General features: G+C 43.3%; 1 protein-coding gene across 1 annotated transcript in view; it reads left to right on the forward strand.

The window, feature by feature from the left end:
* The first annotated feature begins 11,798 nt into the window (after nucleotides 1-11,798).
* Nucleotides 11,799-15,681, forward strand: part of LOC104870937 (cadherin-related family member 4-like) — a 101,868-nt gene continuing 97,985 nt past the window's right edge. The window contains exons 1-4 of the mRNA XM_033755889.1: nucleotides 11,799-11,841; nucleotides 12,254-12,358; nucleotides 12,564-12,653; nucleotides 13,809-13,976. Coding sequence (XP_033611780.1) covers nucleotides 11,799-11,841; nucleotides 12,254-12,358; nucleotides 12,564-12,653; nucleotides 13,809-13,976 — 406 coding nt within the window. The remainder of the gene's footprint in view (nucleotides 11,842-12,253; nucleotides 12,359-12,563; nucleotides 12,654-13,808; nucleotides 13,977-15,681) is intronic.

Consider the following 15,681-nt stretch of genomic DNA (forward strand, 5'->3'; position numbering starts at 1 on the left):
ATTATAAGATATCAAGGGATTTCTAATTTTAAAAAAAGCACACATACAGCCATCAAAGCAGGTGAAAGTTATATGATTTAAGTTTTAAAATCTTAAAATCCACCTCATCTAGAGAGTACATATAAAACAGTGAAAGTAAACCTTCTAAGCAAAATGTAATTATTAGGACAACAAACTTATATTTGCAGGTGTCACATTCATAAAGATACTAAAGATCTTCAGTGGACATAAAATACACTTTAAGGAAAAGACAGTCATTACATAAAAGGAGAAATTATATGAGAAAATTTGTTATTTACCTGGACACTGATTTATCAACATAACAGACAATAAAGTTTCATAGGCTCACTTTTAAATGTTAATTATTATGATTGCAAAACAATTTATAAATGCTTAACTTTTTTCTATATTTTTAGGTGTTTGATTTTATTTTCAAATCATGGTTAAAAACAATTCCATCGGCGATTGTTTTCATATCTCATTGGCATTTTTCTTACATTTAAATGGAAAAACTAGGTCAAGATGATTTTTTATGGGAGGAAGTATCTTTCTGACATTATAAAATATACCAAATCATATTTTAAAATAGGCAAAGACATTATGGGATTTAATTAAAATAAACAAATATGAAGCCAATCCTTACACCCAAGATAGATATTTCAGCAGTTACCAACAGACTGAAAGGAGTGATTGTATGATGATGATAGAGTATGTTCTTACAGTGCTCTCTGATAACCTTAAGATGGTAAAGTAGAAAAAAATGTAGAGCTGTGAGACTTTTAAATTGAGCAAAGCCTAAGTCAGTATTTAGCTCAGGCAGAAAGAGGAGACAGTCTTCTCTTGCTATCCTACCGGAAACCCTTAGCGTCTAGTTTGTCAGACTGAAGTACAAGGAGAGTGGAAATATTTACTCCGTATAAGTTATGTGTTAACCGGTGTAGGGCTAGGAAAAATCTAACTGGATAAACATGGATTCTTCCTTTCCCAGATGATGCCACATAACTTGGAAGACCCTTTCACTCTGCTACTTCAGTCTTTCCTTTCGTCCACACTGCTAGGGTCAAGGCCGATTCCACACAGACACGTGGTGACCACACTGCACCCTCGGAGGCCTGGCCAGCTCTGCGGTCTGACGAACGGAAGCATTTTTTCCAGTGGCATCAACCTGGGAGAAGCGCTAGACAGTTCTGTGATAAGGATAAGACCTTACCATGTTCTGTTCAGCAGAGATCCATGAGCAACCTGTAAGTCTCCACAGGTGGAACCATTAGCAGGACTAGCATCCTGAACAGGAGTCCAAAGTGATTGTACACTGGTGACAGGAGACTTAGGCAGAGAACACTGAATGAAGAGTGGGTGAAATAGAGGTTACCAGTGGGAACTTTGCTTTAATTTACTGAGAACTCACTAGAAAAATCTATGATAGAAGATAAAGGCAATCTGGAGGAAAAACTGACACACAGATATGGAAGAAAATCTTTCCACGAAGAATGACAACTTCAGTAAAAATGCTTTATAGTGGGAAGAGAGAAACAGATAGGGGTTCTGAAAGATTAATATAAAATAATATTCATTTTAGCACTTCCAGCTCCTTTTAAAAACTCCATGTTTGAGGAAAACACCTGTATATTACATTACATGGAAATGCTATATTTTGCCTGAATGATACTGTACTGTTTTAGGCAAAGATAATAATTACAACTTTATTGCTTTTCATTCACATATCTAAAATGGAAAAAAAAATTTGAAAAACTTTTTTTTGTTGTTTCTAAAGAAGCTTCTCATAAATCATAGTATTAAACTAAAATAACAACTCCTAAGGAAAATTTGGTTAAAGAAAACATTATATGTTATGAGTTAAAATATAACTCCCTAGGTTCTTAAAACAGAAACACCGATTCTTGCCAAGCTCATTTTCTGTTTTGTCACGTACGCATTTGTTGGTTCTTGAAAAAATAAGAAAAAATTTTGTGGTTATTTTTATAATGTGGTTTAAAATTCCTATTGTTTTTCCAACCTGCCAGTTGCAAATAAACTGGATGCAACACTTCCATATCGTACACAGTTGCTAAAAATCTTAAATGTCTACTTGCGGTAGCTCCTGATAGCATTCTCAGAAGCTTCCCGTCATTCTGCACAGACCCATCTGACTTATCACTGAAGCGTATGATAGCCCTTGAATCAAATGCATACAGGTATTTAAGACTTACGCTACCAATTAGAGGGAAAAATGTCTCAGAAGAGTCAACCTATTCAAAATGCAAAGTTGTCTCTTAAAAATTCTATGTATGGAAATACGGCTTTCACTGAAGTTTTGTCTACACTGGTGATCGTTCTCGATGAGATTTGCCAACATTCAGTGCCTATCCCCACTGGAAAGAAAGAAAATGGATGTTTTCCATCTGCTGCAAAATAGAGTCAAAACAAATGTATTTAAATTGGAAACACTTGTGGCTAAAAGAGCTGTTTTCCATAAAAACATCTGGTTGTACTTTCAAGTCATTGCCAAATAAACGCATGCTGGAAAGTCTATTTCATGCCACACATGGTCACCCATGTAGATGTAGGCTAAACCTGTTTTTGTTTGAGGTCAAAACCCTGTTTTAGGAAGAAAAGTATGGATTGGTGAGAGTGCCATGATTTTTTAGCAATACTACTGGAATGGAGGTATGAGTTTGTCTACTTTCTTCCAGATGGGAAAGAGAAAAAGACAGACAGTGCCCTCAGTGGTCCTCAGGTAGAACAACGAAAGGATCAGTGTAATGATGGTTGTGGGACAGATCAAGTAACTACTTACTTGGGAACAAAGACTGCTTGTGGTTTCTGGTTTCAGCCAGCTATTGCTGTTACACAAAGACGCCAAGAGATAATGAACTGGGGAGATGTGAAGAACTGGTGTTTCACAGTATTTTGTTGATGGGTTTATTTTATCGGGTGAGCATCCCGGAATATTAGGGGCTTAATGCAGTGCGAGTTTCTTTGCCCCTGGAGCCCAGTGCAGATGTTTCTGGCTTCTGTGCCACTCCCATGTTGCCAGCGAGGGATCCAGGGTGTGGGAACCCCATGGCTCTGGATCACTGGAGAATGCCTGTGCTGGTCACTGGGGGAGTGGGTGGCTCACGCTGGAAGCTGTGGCACTCCTGGACCTGTGGACCATGCCCCGCTGGCCACACTCATGAGATGAGAGTGCTGAATATCCTCCATCTGGGTACCAGGGAGGTAGGGATTCGGCCAGTGCAAGGTGGCTTCTGCTGTACTGAGGGAAGGTGAATAGAAATATTAAAGCACAGCATTTTATATCTTACTATGCATAGTATGCAGTCGTTACACTCAGAGTGACTATTTTGGGAACAGCTGCTCACCTCTGCCTCTTTTTAACATGAAGGTCGTCAGCTCTCTGGACAGTGACCTTCAGCACCTCCAGGCAGTAACTCAGTCACTCGTGGACACACCTGCTACTGTCACAACACCTTGGGTCTGGCTGCCATCTGCTGGGTATAAATTCTAGCCGAAGAGGCCTCTGCGATGCCCAGTGGACACAAAATAATGCTGGAAAATGGGCACAGGTATGTTGGAGGTGGAAACAGCCACTGTTGCTTGTGGGCCCCTTGTTTCTACAAGCTCTGGTCTAAGATCTTCACCTCCTGCCTGCTGCTGTACAGCTCTCTAGGCCCAGGTGCACCGGAGGTGTGGGAAGCATCTTTGGTGTTCAGACAAGTCAGGGTCTCTTCCACTAAGAAAGAGTGTCGTGCTACAGTAAATCTAAGATGTAGAGCCAAACTAGCATTGCTTCTGTCTTTTGATGAGAAATTTAATTTCTGGTGAGTTCTCAATTGTAGCAAGGTTCTACATCAGATGTCTGCATCCAAAGTTCAGGTTCTTCAACACTGTGCTATATGTGTGGCTTCTATAGAGGTTTAAAAGAAGTCTTGTAGATTCTTTTCTTTTCTTTTCTAAATGTGTCTCATCTATGCCAATTTCTCCATTGTGCCTCTTCTTCCTAACATGCTGATTGCTCCTTCTCATTGACAGCGGTAACGCTTAACTGAAAACAATCCTAGGTTAGCGCTCTTGTAACACTCACTGAATCCTAGGATCTAATCCATCACAGGTAAAACATGAGATGTGAGGGTGGAGTTGGGGACTGTGCTGCCTGGCTGAAGGGGCTGCTGCCACCTCACTCGAACCAGTGGTTACCACGAAGGAATGCATGCTGGCTATTGACAAACCTATGAGTCTCTGAGGGAAGCCAGGAATTTGTGTTTTTAATGTGTAATCTCCAGATTTTTAATTATTGGCATTTTATTCCCTTTAAAAACAATAGGTTTCCAATCTGTAATGTCTGAATGTGGTCACTTCGTCCCTCAGTTACCGCATAGATGGGGAATCCAGAGACCGCACTCCTTGTGGTTGTCTGCATTCTACGTTCATGACTATTACATATTTGCTGGTTTACCCACACCTTTATTCATTTGCTCATTCATTCGTTCACTCATATAATTCACACATCCATTTATTTTTCTATTACTCCCAAATTGCATTTTGTGTGCAAGACACACAATATGAAATGACAATTAGTTATCCTTGCTTTCAAGGTCCTTAAATTTTGGTATACCTAATTGAAAATATCTAGAGTTTGTACACAGTTTTTGATTGTACGTCAATATGATGCAAAATTTGGTTGATATCTTCATTATAAGGCTTTGTGTAATTCATCCTTTAAAATGTGAGTTTCTAGAGTGAAAAAAAGCCTGGGGTACATCTCAGGCCAACAAGCCTGGATTATCATCTCACCAATCAAAAAGAAGCATATTTCAGACATTTACATGTTTTTACAAATAAATTTTGGAAAAAAGATCATAAAGTAACTAAAATCGTCTGAACTCATATCCACTTCCAAGAAAAGTTATATTCATCTCAGAAAAGCTAATATTTTCATGAAGAAAATGTCCATCCATACATAAAACATCCCATAAGATGCTAGGGAAGACTTTTGGTGAAGCTTTCAGAACAAAGAAAACAGGACTCAACTATAGCCTGTCTGGCATTAATGTTGGGGGCCCAGCCATTGAAATGCCAAAGTAAGGACCTGCAGAAAGATGAGCTACATGATATTCCTTTTCAAATTCCCCAAACAACACAGAGAACCACAGTGGGCCTCTGAGGGAGGTGAGTGGCTCCTGCAGTAAACTTTGACTCTTTATGACTATCCGTACCAATCTCTGCAGTCTTTACCCATTTTGCTACATATTGATCGGAGATGGTCCACACACTGGTTGATAACTTTGGGAATTCAAGTTCTGACTACTTTTCCAAAGTATAAGAACAGTGATACTTCCTAAAGGACTTGATAGAAAAGCAGAAACAGAAAAATAAATTATTTGCCTTTGATATTTCCCTCTTTTTTCTACTTGTCAAAATAAATATGCAAATAAATACATAAAAAGCAACCCCCAAAACAATGCTTTTTAACTGCATAACTTTTCTATCAGAGATAGAGTAGCAATGTTTTTACAAAGTTAAGCTCTTTGAAGTGTTGGAGGACATTTCAGAAGAAAAGTTAATTGGAACCAAATAACAAGCAAATATCCGAATGACTTTATAATCCTACTAAAATAAAGTGTGCGGTCCTAAATAAGCATGTCAAGCAGGAACCAGAATGCTATTTATTAAACTTATATCTTGGTCTCTTAGTGCAGTATCTTATCTGAGAGAATTTAAATGATGGATGGGAATCTGTCCCAGTTACAAGATTAAATAATAATTCAAAAACCAATTATAAACTTCCATTTCCTCCAAGGGTTACTTAAGCCTTCAGTTCAAAAGGGCTTGGGTTCTTCCTGAGAGATTTGTATTTTTCCAGGCATGAAACCAGTGAATCAGAGGATGAGTAGCAGAGCCAGCCCTGCCCTTTCCCTCCTCCACTCTCCTCCTTCGCTCTCTGCTTCACCAGAACACACGAATTAATTGACTGTTTTTAGCAGGCCCTTCTGTTGCTTATCTCGGTTCTTGACTTTCAAAGATACTCTAAAAGGATTCTATTCCAAAAGCAGCTCACACATAGCCATGGAGAGGAAGAAAAGATAGCTTTTTCGACCTAATGTTTGGAAATCTCATATACTTACATGTTAGAGACGGTCACACTCGCTCTACTTTTTTGTAGATTATTTCCAAAATATTTAAATCATGGATTATACAATTTCAAAGTCTATGAAACTCCACACTGGACGTTGAATTATTTAATATTATATTCTAAGTAACTCTTATGCAAAATGAAATAGTTGAGTGCCATATATATGTGTGTGTGTATTAATATATACATCCATTATAAAATCACAGCCATCAGTGGATCGATTTATCTACCCATCCGTATGCTGGACAGAAGGATGACACCTGTGATAGAGGCATTCCATTCCAAAGTCAACTTCAGTGCCATGAATAGAGCCCTTTTGTGTGTCCTTGTGCCTGTTTTCATAGGACAACCAATTCAGGAAGAATGTGACAGGAAAGTCTTCGCCATGGTTTTTCTCTTACATGAATTTGCTCAGACAGCTGTGGTGCCTGATACTGTTCCAGTTACTGGAGAGGTCTCCATAAAGAGAAGGCACGCAGCCCTTCCTGAGAGCCTACGCTGCAGTTGACAAGAGCGTCGTAAAGAACTGCACGCTGCATCAAAGGACCTTAAGTGCTATGCAAAGGACACAACAGTGAACTAGGACGAGGAGAGTAAAGTGCTGCTGTCTCAGTCAGACAGGGCAGGCAAACCCCTAGGAGAGAGCAAACACCTGGAAAAGCTGCATCAGGATTTGTTAGTCTCCAGCAGAGAAACGGGTCCCTTCAAAGGGCCAAGGCAGCCGTGTTTGACAGGACGTGTTTGCCAGACGGATTGGATTCTAATGTACACCTTTATACACATGCACTTCAAATTCAAAGGACTAGATTTGTGTGATAGAATTTAATCCACAATATCACTACAGGCAAATTCTTGTTCATTCATTTGAAGACCAAGCAGACCAACATCAGAGCTTTCCTGTGAGCACCACAGGAGTGGACAGTCAGACAGGAGGTGATTCTCGCTCCTGGGAGGGCCAGGGCTTCCCTGAGGAAGGGACACTGGAGCTGACTCCTGTAGAATGAGCAAAGTCTCACAAGGCAGAAATGAGAATGCTGAACCAGACCTGAAATGAATGAAGATATCAAAGAAAATAGGGAAAGCTATGATTTTCCTGGGAGTGTGGCCCAGGAGAGAGGAAGAGTTGGGGTGAACTGTAAAATGCTGCAAGCTACATAGCTTGCACTCTGTTCTGTGGGAAGAGGGTTTCGTAGGAGAGACGCAGTCAGCTTTATACGTTAGAGCCGAGCGGTTTGACATGGTGAAGGGAGTGAGGCTGTACCACTCAGGCAACCTTCGAGAGTCACCAGCTGTCCCCAGAGGCCCTGTGGTCCAGGGACGTAGTGGCTCTGCAGGGAAAGCTGGAGAATTCCCTCCTACACCGAGGTGCCCAAATAAAGCTAGAGCAGAGTCAGTAAGCATTGGGTGCTCTTTGCCGGTCCTGTGCAGGGCCTGTTCTCATGAATTTCCTCACGGCTGCTTCCTGACAGCAATGGTAGCCATGATGAGCTGCCACACGCTGCATTATCAGTGAGGAAAACTATGCAGGCCCACACGTGCAGTGTCCTGTGACAGAGCAGAGGAGACTGGAGCTGACGGATATAAAGTCAGTCTCCTCCTAGTCTAGGAGGAAGATCTGATCAACTGGAAAATAGAAAAGCCAGCCCCTTCTTCAAAAGGGAGATAAAACTGCTGTACACATATGCATGGAAAGATATACTCTGGTCCTCAGTTCTCTGGACCTGCAGAAACGTTAGAGAGCTGCATGGCAGCGCCCTACACCCAGGGAACCTGTTCTGGAGAACTTGTCCAGGGAGCAGCATCACCAGTGCCATTTCTGCCTCATTCACACAAAGTCCTGGAGAAGCCTTGAGATACAAACACCTTAGAACTTGACCCCAGTAATGTAAGCTATGTTTGATCCGACTGCTAGTAGAGGAGTTGGTAGCTTTTATTATAGGTTCAATAGAATTTTTAATTTAAATTATAGACATTATTAGTCTTGCATGGGTAAACTTTATTTTTGTTTTTGTATAGGGGATTGAACTCAGGACCTTGTGCCCTGTGAGGCAGGCACGGCACCACTGAACTACATCCCCTGCCCTCCAAGGTTGGATTCCTTAGTTAAAGGATGAGTATGTTTCAAAGTAATTTTCTAGCATCGTGAATCCTAGATCGTATTTCCACCTGTTTAGTCCCAGTGCTGGAGAGATCCTATTGATAAAATAACTTTGAAGAACATTTATTGTTGCATACTGCTCTGGAGAATGTTTATTTTCTAAGCATTTTGAAAAAAGTGGAACTGCACTTACTGATATAGTAAGTAAATGAAGGAATTATTTCAACTTTGAATGCTGCTAACCTTAGATGGGTTTTCAGGCAATTATGGGCACTGCCAATGGTGATTATGTAATTTCTGTAGGCAAGCTTTGGATTAAGTCTTACAGAAAGCACAGAGAGGAAATCCCGAGCATTCTGAGAGGCAGAACACTGTGTCACATACACGCGGCGTGGCAGAGGTTTTTAAGGCCCCTGCAGATAACTTCGTGAGAGTCCCCAGGAAACGAGAGGGGCTTTCACCAAGGGAACAGCACCTACCAAGTGTGTGATAGTCTCAAAAGTCAGCGCCAAGAAAACCTCAGCCATGTTACACAGCCCCGAGCTGGGAAGATTCAAAATGGGGCCTGATTCCAGAAGACACAGGATAAGCTGCCACACTCAGAGGAGACCCGTGGTCTGGGGCAGCAGCTCTGTGATAAGGTAAGCATTGTTCAGACTATTCCTGCTGCTTTTATAAATACCTAAGTACGAACTCTCCTTTAAATTACACAACAAATATTTATTATTTTAATATTTTTAAAATTCCTTTGTCCTTAACCTACACCCAGAGATTTTTCAATATTTACAAAAACTCTCTGTAAGTATAGCCCAGCCATTTTGTGAATCAGCGAGAACCTATCTAAAAATAAAAAAATTTAAAAGGGTCGGGGATGTAGTTCCAGGTGAGCTCCCTGGCCTCATTCCCCAGGGCCAGAAAAAGTAACAATAACAACGATAGAAATTTTCCAAAAGTACTAGAATGTGGGACGCGGGAAAGACTGACGGAGGTGCCCTGGGACCCATCTCCCCGCTGCACACCAGGCCTCACAGCTGCTCACACGCAAGGCGGCCCCATGGGAGCTAAAGGAAGCGCGTGAGAACTCCGCGCTTGCTCTTGGAATCACAAATGGAAAGGCGTGCTGCAGAAGGCAGGAAGCGGAGGGCCGCGTGCCACCCCTTCCCGGAGCTCAACTCAAACACCCTCTACTTGTAAGGGGCAGGATGAGGTCCAGGCTTCGCGTCTGGACCCAGCCCCACCCAGGCACTTGTGCTGAATCCTGTGCCTCTGACCTCTCCTCCTCCATCCCAGTACCCAGGGGTGCCCTGGCCTCTAGAGCTGTCTCCTTGAGCTGCTGCAGGCCTGAGCCACTGCTCCGCCGGTGTCTGGCAGGACAGCCAGGAGGGAGCACACCGCACCCGGGCAGCAGGGAGAGGGCCAGCACAGGGCCGGCTTGGAGCCCAGTCCCGCGCCCGCTCTGGGGCCGCAGCACCCTGCAGAAACTGGAGGCCCACAGCCCACGCTCGCAGACCGAGGCTGCAAACCCGGCGGTCATCGAGCTGGGCCCCAGGGATTGCGTCCTCAGAGGGACCAGGCACACCCACACCCACACCCACGGTCCTCCCGTCTCCCCCACCACCCCCAACCTTGAGCAGTTCAGACCCCCACCTCAGCGGGACCGACTTGTGAGTGGGCATCGTCGCCTCTGGCTGCGACACGGGCCTCAGCTTTCCTCTGGTTCTTCGTCTGTGAGACTCAGGTGCTGCTCGGGGTGGCATCAGACTTCACCAACATGATCCCAAGTCAGGCTGCAGGGCCCCACGTGCTGGGGGTAGAACAGTGTCAAGCACGCAGCTCTGGGGGCTTTGGGGCTTTGCCTGGGAACCCTACGCTGGGCTGGTGAAAGCTCCCCTGGAGTGGCTCCTACACCTCCCAGCAGAGCTTCCGGGACAGCTGCAGAGCCGGAAGACACAGACCCCGGGGACCAGACTCCTGCCCCAGCCGCCATCCCCTGTGAACAGCTGGGCCACGAGTCCACCTCAGGCATAGGCACCCGCAGCAGTGTGGGCCTGGTGCTGCCCTGGGCTTGGTGGTCTCGGTGGCCCATGGGCTCAGGGTGACAGTTTGCCAACACAGAGCTACAGGCTCACCTACAGTGACTCCAGCCAGAGCCCAGAAGAAGCCGGCAGCGTAAGCACTGTCAGTCACTTCAGTGAGACGTCTGGGTTCAAGCTGACCCCAGGAGAGGCCGGCAGGGAAGGCTGCTCTTTCCAGGGCCTCCCCTGGCTCTTTCTGAATGGATCAAAGTGCATTTGGGCCCAAAGTGGACTTAGATTGCCCTCTAGTATTGAAAAAGTGACAGCACACCAGGTGCAGGGCTACTCAGGACCTGGGTGCCATCCAGCTGGTGCTGAAAGAGAAGTAACCATAGACAAGGAGGAAATAAATAGCTGCTAAGAATTCTAGACAGACAGGCAGCACAGACCCAGATCTGAAGATAAATACCAAGTACTTCAATGCCCAATTAATGTCCCAAATGTGTTAGACTAGTATTAAACAATCACCGCTATGTAATATGATAATAAACAGTATAAAATATAGTACTTAAATATTTTCTAAGATATGCAAGTACCTCTTGGAAGATAATAAAATTTCCTCAGTCTCTTAGTGACAAGTGTAGCATTTAATGAAAGATAACAAAGCAGTGGCTTTCGTGAAGAAAGTCCCTTGGAGATATTTGCACTATTGTATACTTTATACATTGTGACTGTGCCACCTCCACAACTCTGATCCCACCTGCACCTGTGGGATTTTCTAATCTATTCAAAATCATCCTCATGAAAAGTGTCAGTGGGTTTTAGACTTCTAAAGATGTAACATGAAATACCTGTGGAAGAACTTGAAAAAATGTGATTCACATCAAGGATTAAGGGCATGTTATAGCTGTGGATGGTGCTTTGGGGCATTTGCTGGCAGAACTGAAAGATGATTGCAGTATGTATTAAGTATAAAAGGATGCATTTCTTGTGTATTTCTGCACACTTCCTGAGACATTTTTGCAATCCTTTCAGCTTTAACAGCTAACAGGTGTGGACATAAGCTGAGCCCTGACCCTGCTATGAACATATAATATCGTATAATGCAAAATAATATTGTCAGTAGTAATGAAACTTGTCTCGCTATAGTATTGTTCAACAGTATAGGAGAGATCGTACTCATGTATAATGCACGTGTACTTACATTGTTTAAGTGTAGGACTCTTTCTATAACTAAAGAATAAAATGAAGTAAGTTCTTTAAAAATACTTTCATGCATCTTTAATTTTGTATTTCATAAATCGGATTCATGTGTTTAAATATCACGTTCTCCTGTGTGAGTAACTGAAAGGGTAAGGTATAACAGATATTGTGAAATAGTTAAGAAAATGTTCAAATGGGAAGGGAGACATGGCAGGGGGAGGAAGGGAAAAGAAAGAAGAATAGAAGGGGAAAAAAGGGAAACAAAGCTTTTGTAAATAAGGAGAGGAAGAAGTGGAGGGGAGGGGATTGGGGGAAGAGGAGAATGAAGATATATCATGTGCAGGTATAGATGCCCCATGGTGGATGTGATCATGACGTGGTGAATCCAAAATGTACAGATAAAATTAACTTAAAAATTCTTTATTTCATGAAGCTTTACTAAGTGGTATAATGACAAATACTGCAAAATATATTTTAGAGAGAAAAAATCTTTTTATCTTCAACCACATTTATGATAACTAAGATGTAACATATGTACCAATGCAATGTATTCAATATTTATATCATTTTTGTACATTTATTCCAGTGCTTCTGAATATTTTAAAAGCATATAATAATATATTATGGCCTGCTGCATCTGAATACTTTTTAACATACAAATGCACATATATGGGGAGAAACAGTAAAAATTGTTTCCTAACAGACTGCTGTTACAAGTGATGCTGGTACCTTGAAGGCCTTCTTTTTTTAATTTTTTTTTAAATCGATGCTTCTTTTAAGTTTTCTTTGTTTCCCTTTTGGAAGTTCTCCCTCCTCCGGACTTTGCTGTTGTGTTACTGAAACGTGTCACCCACTCTGTTGTGTTGCCAGCGTCCTCCCTGGTGCCAGGTGACCAAGTTGCCTGTGCAGGTCTGGCTCACCTCGCAGGGCCTCGACCAGCAGGACAGGGCTGGACCCCGGCTGTGGCCACTCAAATCTGTGTGGATTCATAGTCTCCGGGTTTACAAACCTGTATGATGAGGGTTAGGGTTTATTCTCCTTCTGGAGCCCTCTACTGGGTCAACAGGGATTGAGAAGCAGATCATCTGGACTCTTTGCCAAAAATTCTCCCCAGGATACCCCCGTCGACTCTCAAGACACGAGTTAAAGAGCTGTGGTGATCCTGGCTCTGTTGGTGATCTCTCCAGAGTCATCTGGGAGCCAGGTAGAGGAGCTGAAACATGAGCTAGGTGCCCAGTCACTTGGGCCGTGAAGGAAAAGATTGCTGCAATGTTGAGTAACAACGGATTGGCCTGTGGGCTTAATCTGTGTAAAGACCGAATTTGTATAAATAGACACAGCTGTGCCTTTGTTGGTCAGCATTGCCACAGACATCGGGGAAACTCATCGTCCAAACATGAACTTCCACAAAATTGTATTAATATGCACAGGTTGGTCTAAAATTGATGCTTCATTTGTTTTTAGGAAACAAATTTAAGCGTTGAGGAATTTGAATCTTTGCTGGGATCCTTTTAATTCATGGCTATTCTTCTCTTTCTCACCTTAATTCTTGCTCTTGTGTGTATGTGTCTGTGGATACGATTAAAGAAAGAAAACAAATCTTAGCATATGTCAAGTAGAATTCAACATTTGGTATATTTTTCACCTTAGGTTCTTCTTTTAGTTGCTTAATTTGCTGTATTAATCTTTTTCTGTTCTACAAGGAAGAGTCCCATGAAATACTCATGAATTTATGACTGTTTTAAGTGCTGAGCTGTGGCTTTGGGTTTTGAATATTTGTAGGAACACTGCATACTTTCAGATCTACCAGGTTCTCTGGGAGTAAAGTTCAGGATCTACCAAGTCTCATTTCCACAGCAAGGTGCATATACTGCACTCTACAATGAGTCACACCCAGAGACTGTCTTTATTCTAATAAAAAAGAAAAGCAACGAAAAATGAGCAAGTCAAAATAGAAATTGTAATGCAATTGTAATCCAACAAATTTTATATTAAAAACGGAGTTGCAGTGAACATGCAAATTGCTTCGACTGAAATGATCGATTAAAGAAGGAAATTAGTGAAATACCCTTTTGACCAAAGTAATCATTCTGCATAATAGTTACTAAATATACATATCGAATGAAGCAATAAGCTAAAGTATGGTAATTCTGGGATCACAACTTAACAAACTCCACTGAAATGAGAGTTAACAAAATGAGAATTAACAGTGACTTAGTGTTAAGTGCAACCTTTTCCCCAGTTACAGTTTCAGCTCCGTACATAGTTGATGGGGTTGAAAATAGGGAAGATTATGGATAAAACTTCATTTTTATGTTTTTGGTCTTACCTACGAAGTCTTTATGTATCATCTCATCAGCGTGTTCCCAAATTGGAGCAGAAATTCAGATATTAATTAACCCAGTGAACTTGCCTGAAAACCTGCTTCCTGGCACCCAGCTAAGTCGCGCCTATGACAAAGATGTGGCCGGAAAAGCAGATGCCTACCGCTTTCTGAATAAAACAAAGGACTTCGTCATTGATGCAGGTAAGTGAATTTGAGCAATCATAGGTTTTTATTTATTTTATACCTATTTCTTTTCGGGCTTGGACTCTAAGGAAATTTATTTAGTTACACCCTAATGGCTTGTTGGATTTGGGGGTCACACTTTGCTTTCTGAGCCTGCTCTGCTCCGCACCCATGATAGCCCGACATTGCCCAGGTTTCCTGCCTAACATGACAGGAAGTTTTGGGCATGAACGGTCCTGAGTCCCTCATTTTCTCCGGAGAGAGAGAAAGCCTTTCAATAGTAGGAAACAAGACCCACAGTCTATACTTTTGCACTAATTACATGAAGAAAGACTTGGACGTTTTGGCCAAGTGAATTCATCTTGCTCACAGTCTTGACGAATCAGCCAGCTTGGGCAGGGAAGGCTTCTGGTGCGTTAGGGCTGCGCTGCCATCCTGACCTCTCGGAAAGCCCTCAGAACGGGCTCTCAGGACGTGTGAAGAAACCGTGGAAAAGGGTCTCGGTTAAAATGACAAACAGGCAAACAAGCAGAATTGCTTTCTGTTCACAGTGGAAAGCTAACCGCAGCCAGTCACAAACAGGGACAATGTTTCTGAAACCCTCTGAGGTGGGATCAATTTACTGTCCTCCCACAGGGCTCCTCCCCCAGAACCTGAGTTCCACACACAGTAAAGTAGCTGTAAATTCTAAGACATTTCGGGAATTTAAAAAATATGGAAGCTTGCACTCATGCACTACGCTTCAGAAATGTCAAAATATTCCTTATCTGTTTTTACACCTCTCAGAGAAAAACCCCGGTCAGGCTCAGGCTGCCCACTCAGCTGCACCCCTCGCTCTCTCACAAGAGATGTGCCCTGAGCCTGAGTTTGGGGTAAAATCTCTCCCACCCACTCTGCTTTCCCCAGTGTCCTAGCAGGGACACCATCCTCCCATGGCCTCTGCAGCCAGAGCAACCTTCTGAATCCCCAGTCCCTGCCACTTGGACCCCACATCCCTTCCTCCTCCTCCTCCTCTCTCTCCCTATCTGACATTTGTGAGAGCTGACCGCAAGGACCGTGGCCTGGGCACGCTGGCCTCTTTACACTCCGCTTTAATCACCTAGTTCAGTCTAATTGCCCGGAAAGCACGTGGCCCTCAGACCCACAGCCCCTCACGTCCTGGCAGCAGCTGTCCAGGCTGAAGTCCCTGTGCTGTGTAGCTCTCCTCTCCTCTCCTCTCCTCTCCTCTGCTCTGCTCTGCTCCCCCTCCTGCCCCTGTTAGTCTCCCCACCCCAACCGCACGCTCTTCTCCAATCTGTCCCTCCACTTGTGCTTCCAGAAGTATTCTTCATTGCTCAGTGGGCTTTAAGGATCCACCCCCTGTTACTCCCCACCCCAACCGCACGCTCTTCTCCAATCTGTCCCTCCACTTGTGCTTCCAGAAGTATTCTTCATTGCTCAGTGGGCTTTAAGGATCCCTTCCTTTATCAGATATTTCGTGACGGTACCTCTTGGCTTGAACCAAAATGGGTAACCTCAGGGGACAACGGCAGAGTGTCTCAGGCTGGCTCTCCTCCTCCTCCCACACACCTTACTCCTCCTGCTCAGGAAGGGGGAAGCAGCTTGCTTCTCCCCCTGCAGGGCTGATTCCTCCCCTTGTGGGGGTTCCCCTGCGGAGCTCAGGACATCTGGTCCTCTCCACAATGAGCCAGCAACTCCTCCGGAGCCTGGACTCAGGATGTAC

This window comes from Fukomys damarensis, unplaced genomic scaffold (assembly GCF_012274545.1).
Source record: "Fukomys damarensis isolate Sample0158 unplaced genomic scaffold, DMR_v1.0_HiC HiC_scaffold_4, whole genome shotgun sequence".
Taxonomy (NCBI): Eukaryota; Metazoa; Chordata; class Mammalia; order Rodentia; family Bathyergidae; genus Fukomys; species Fukomys damarensis.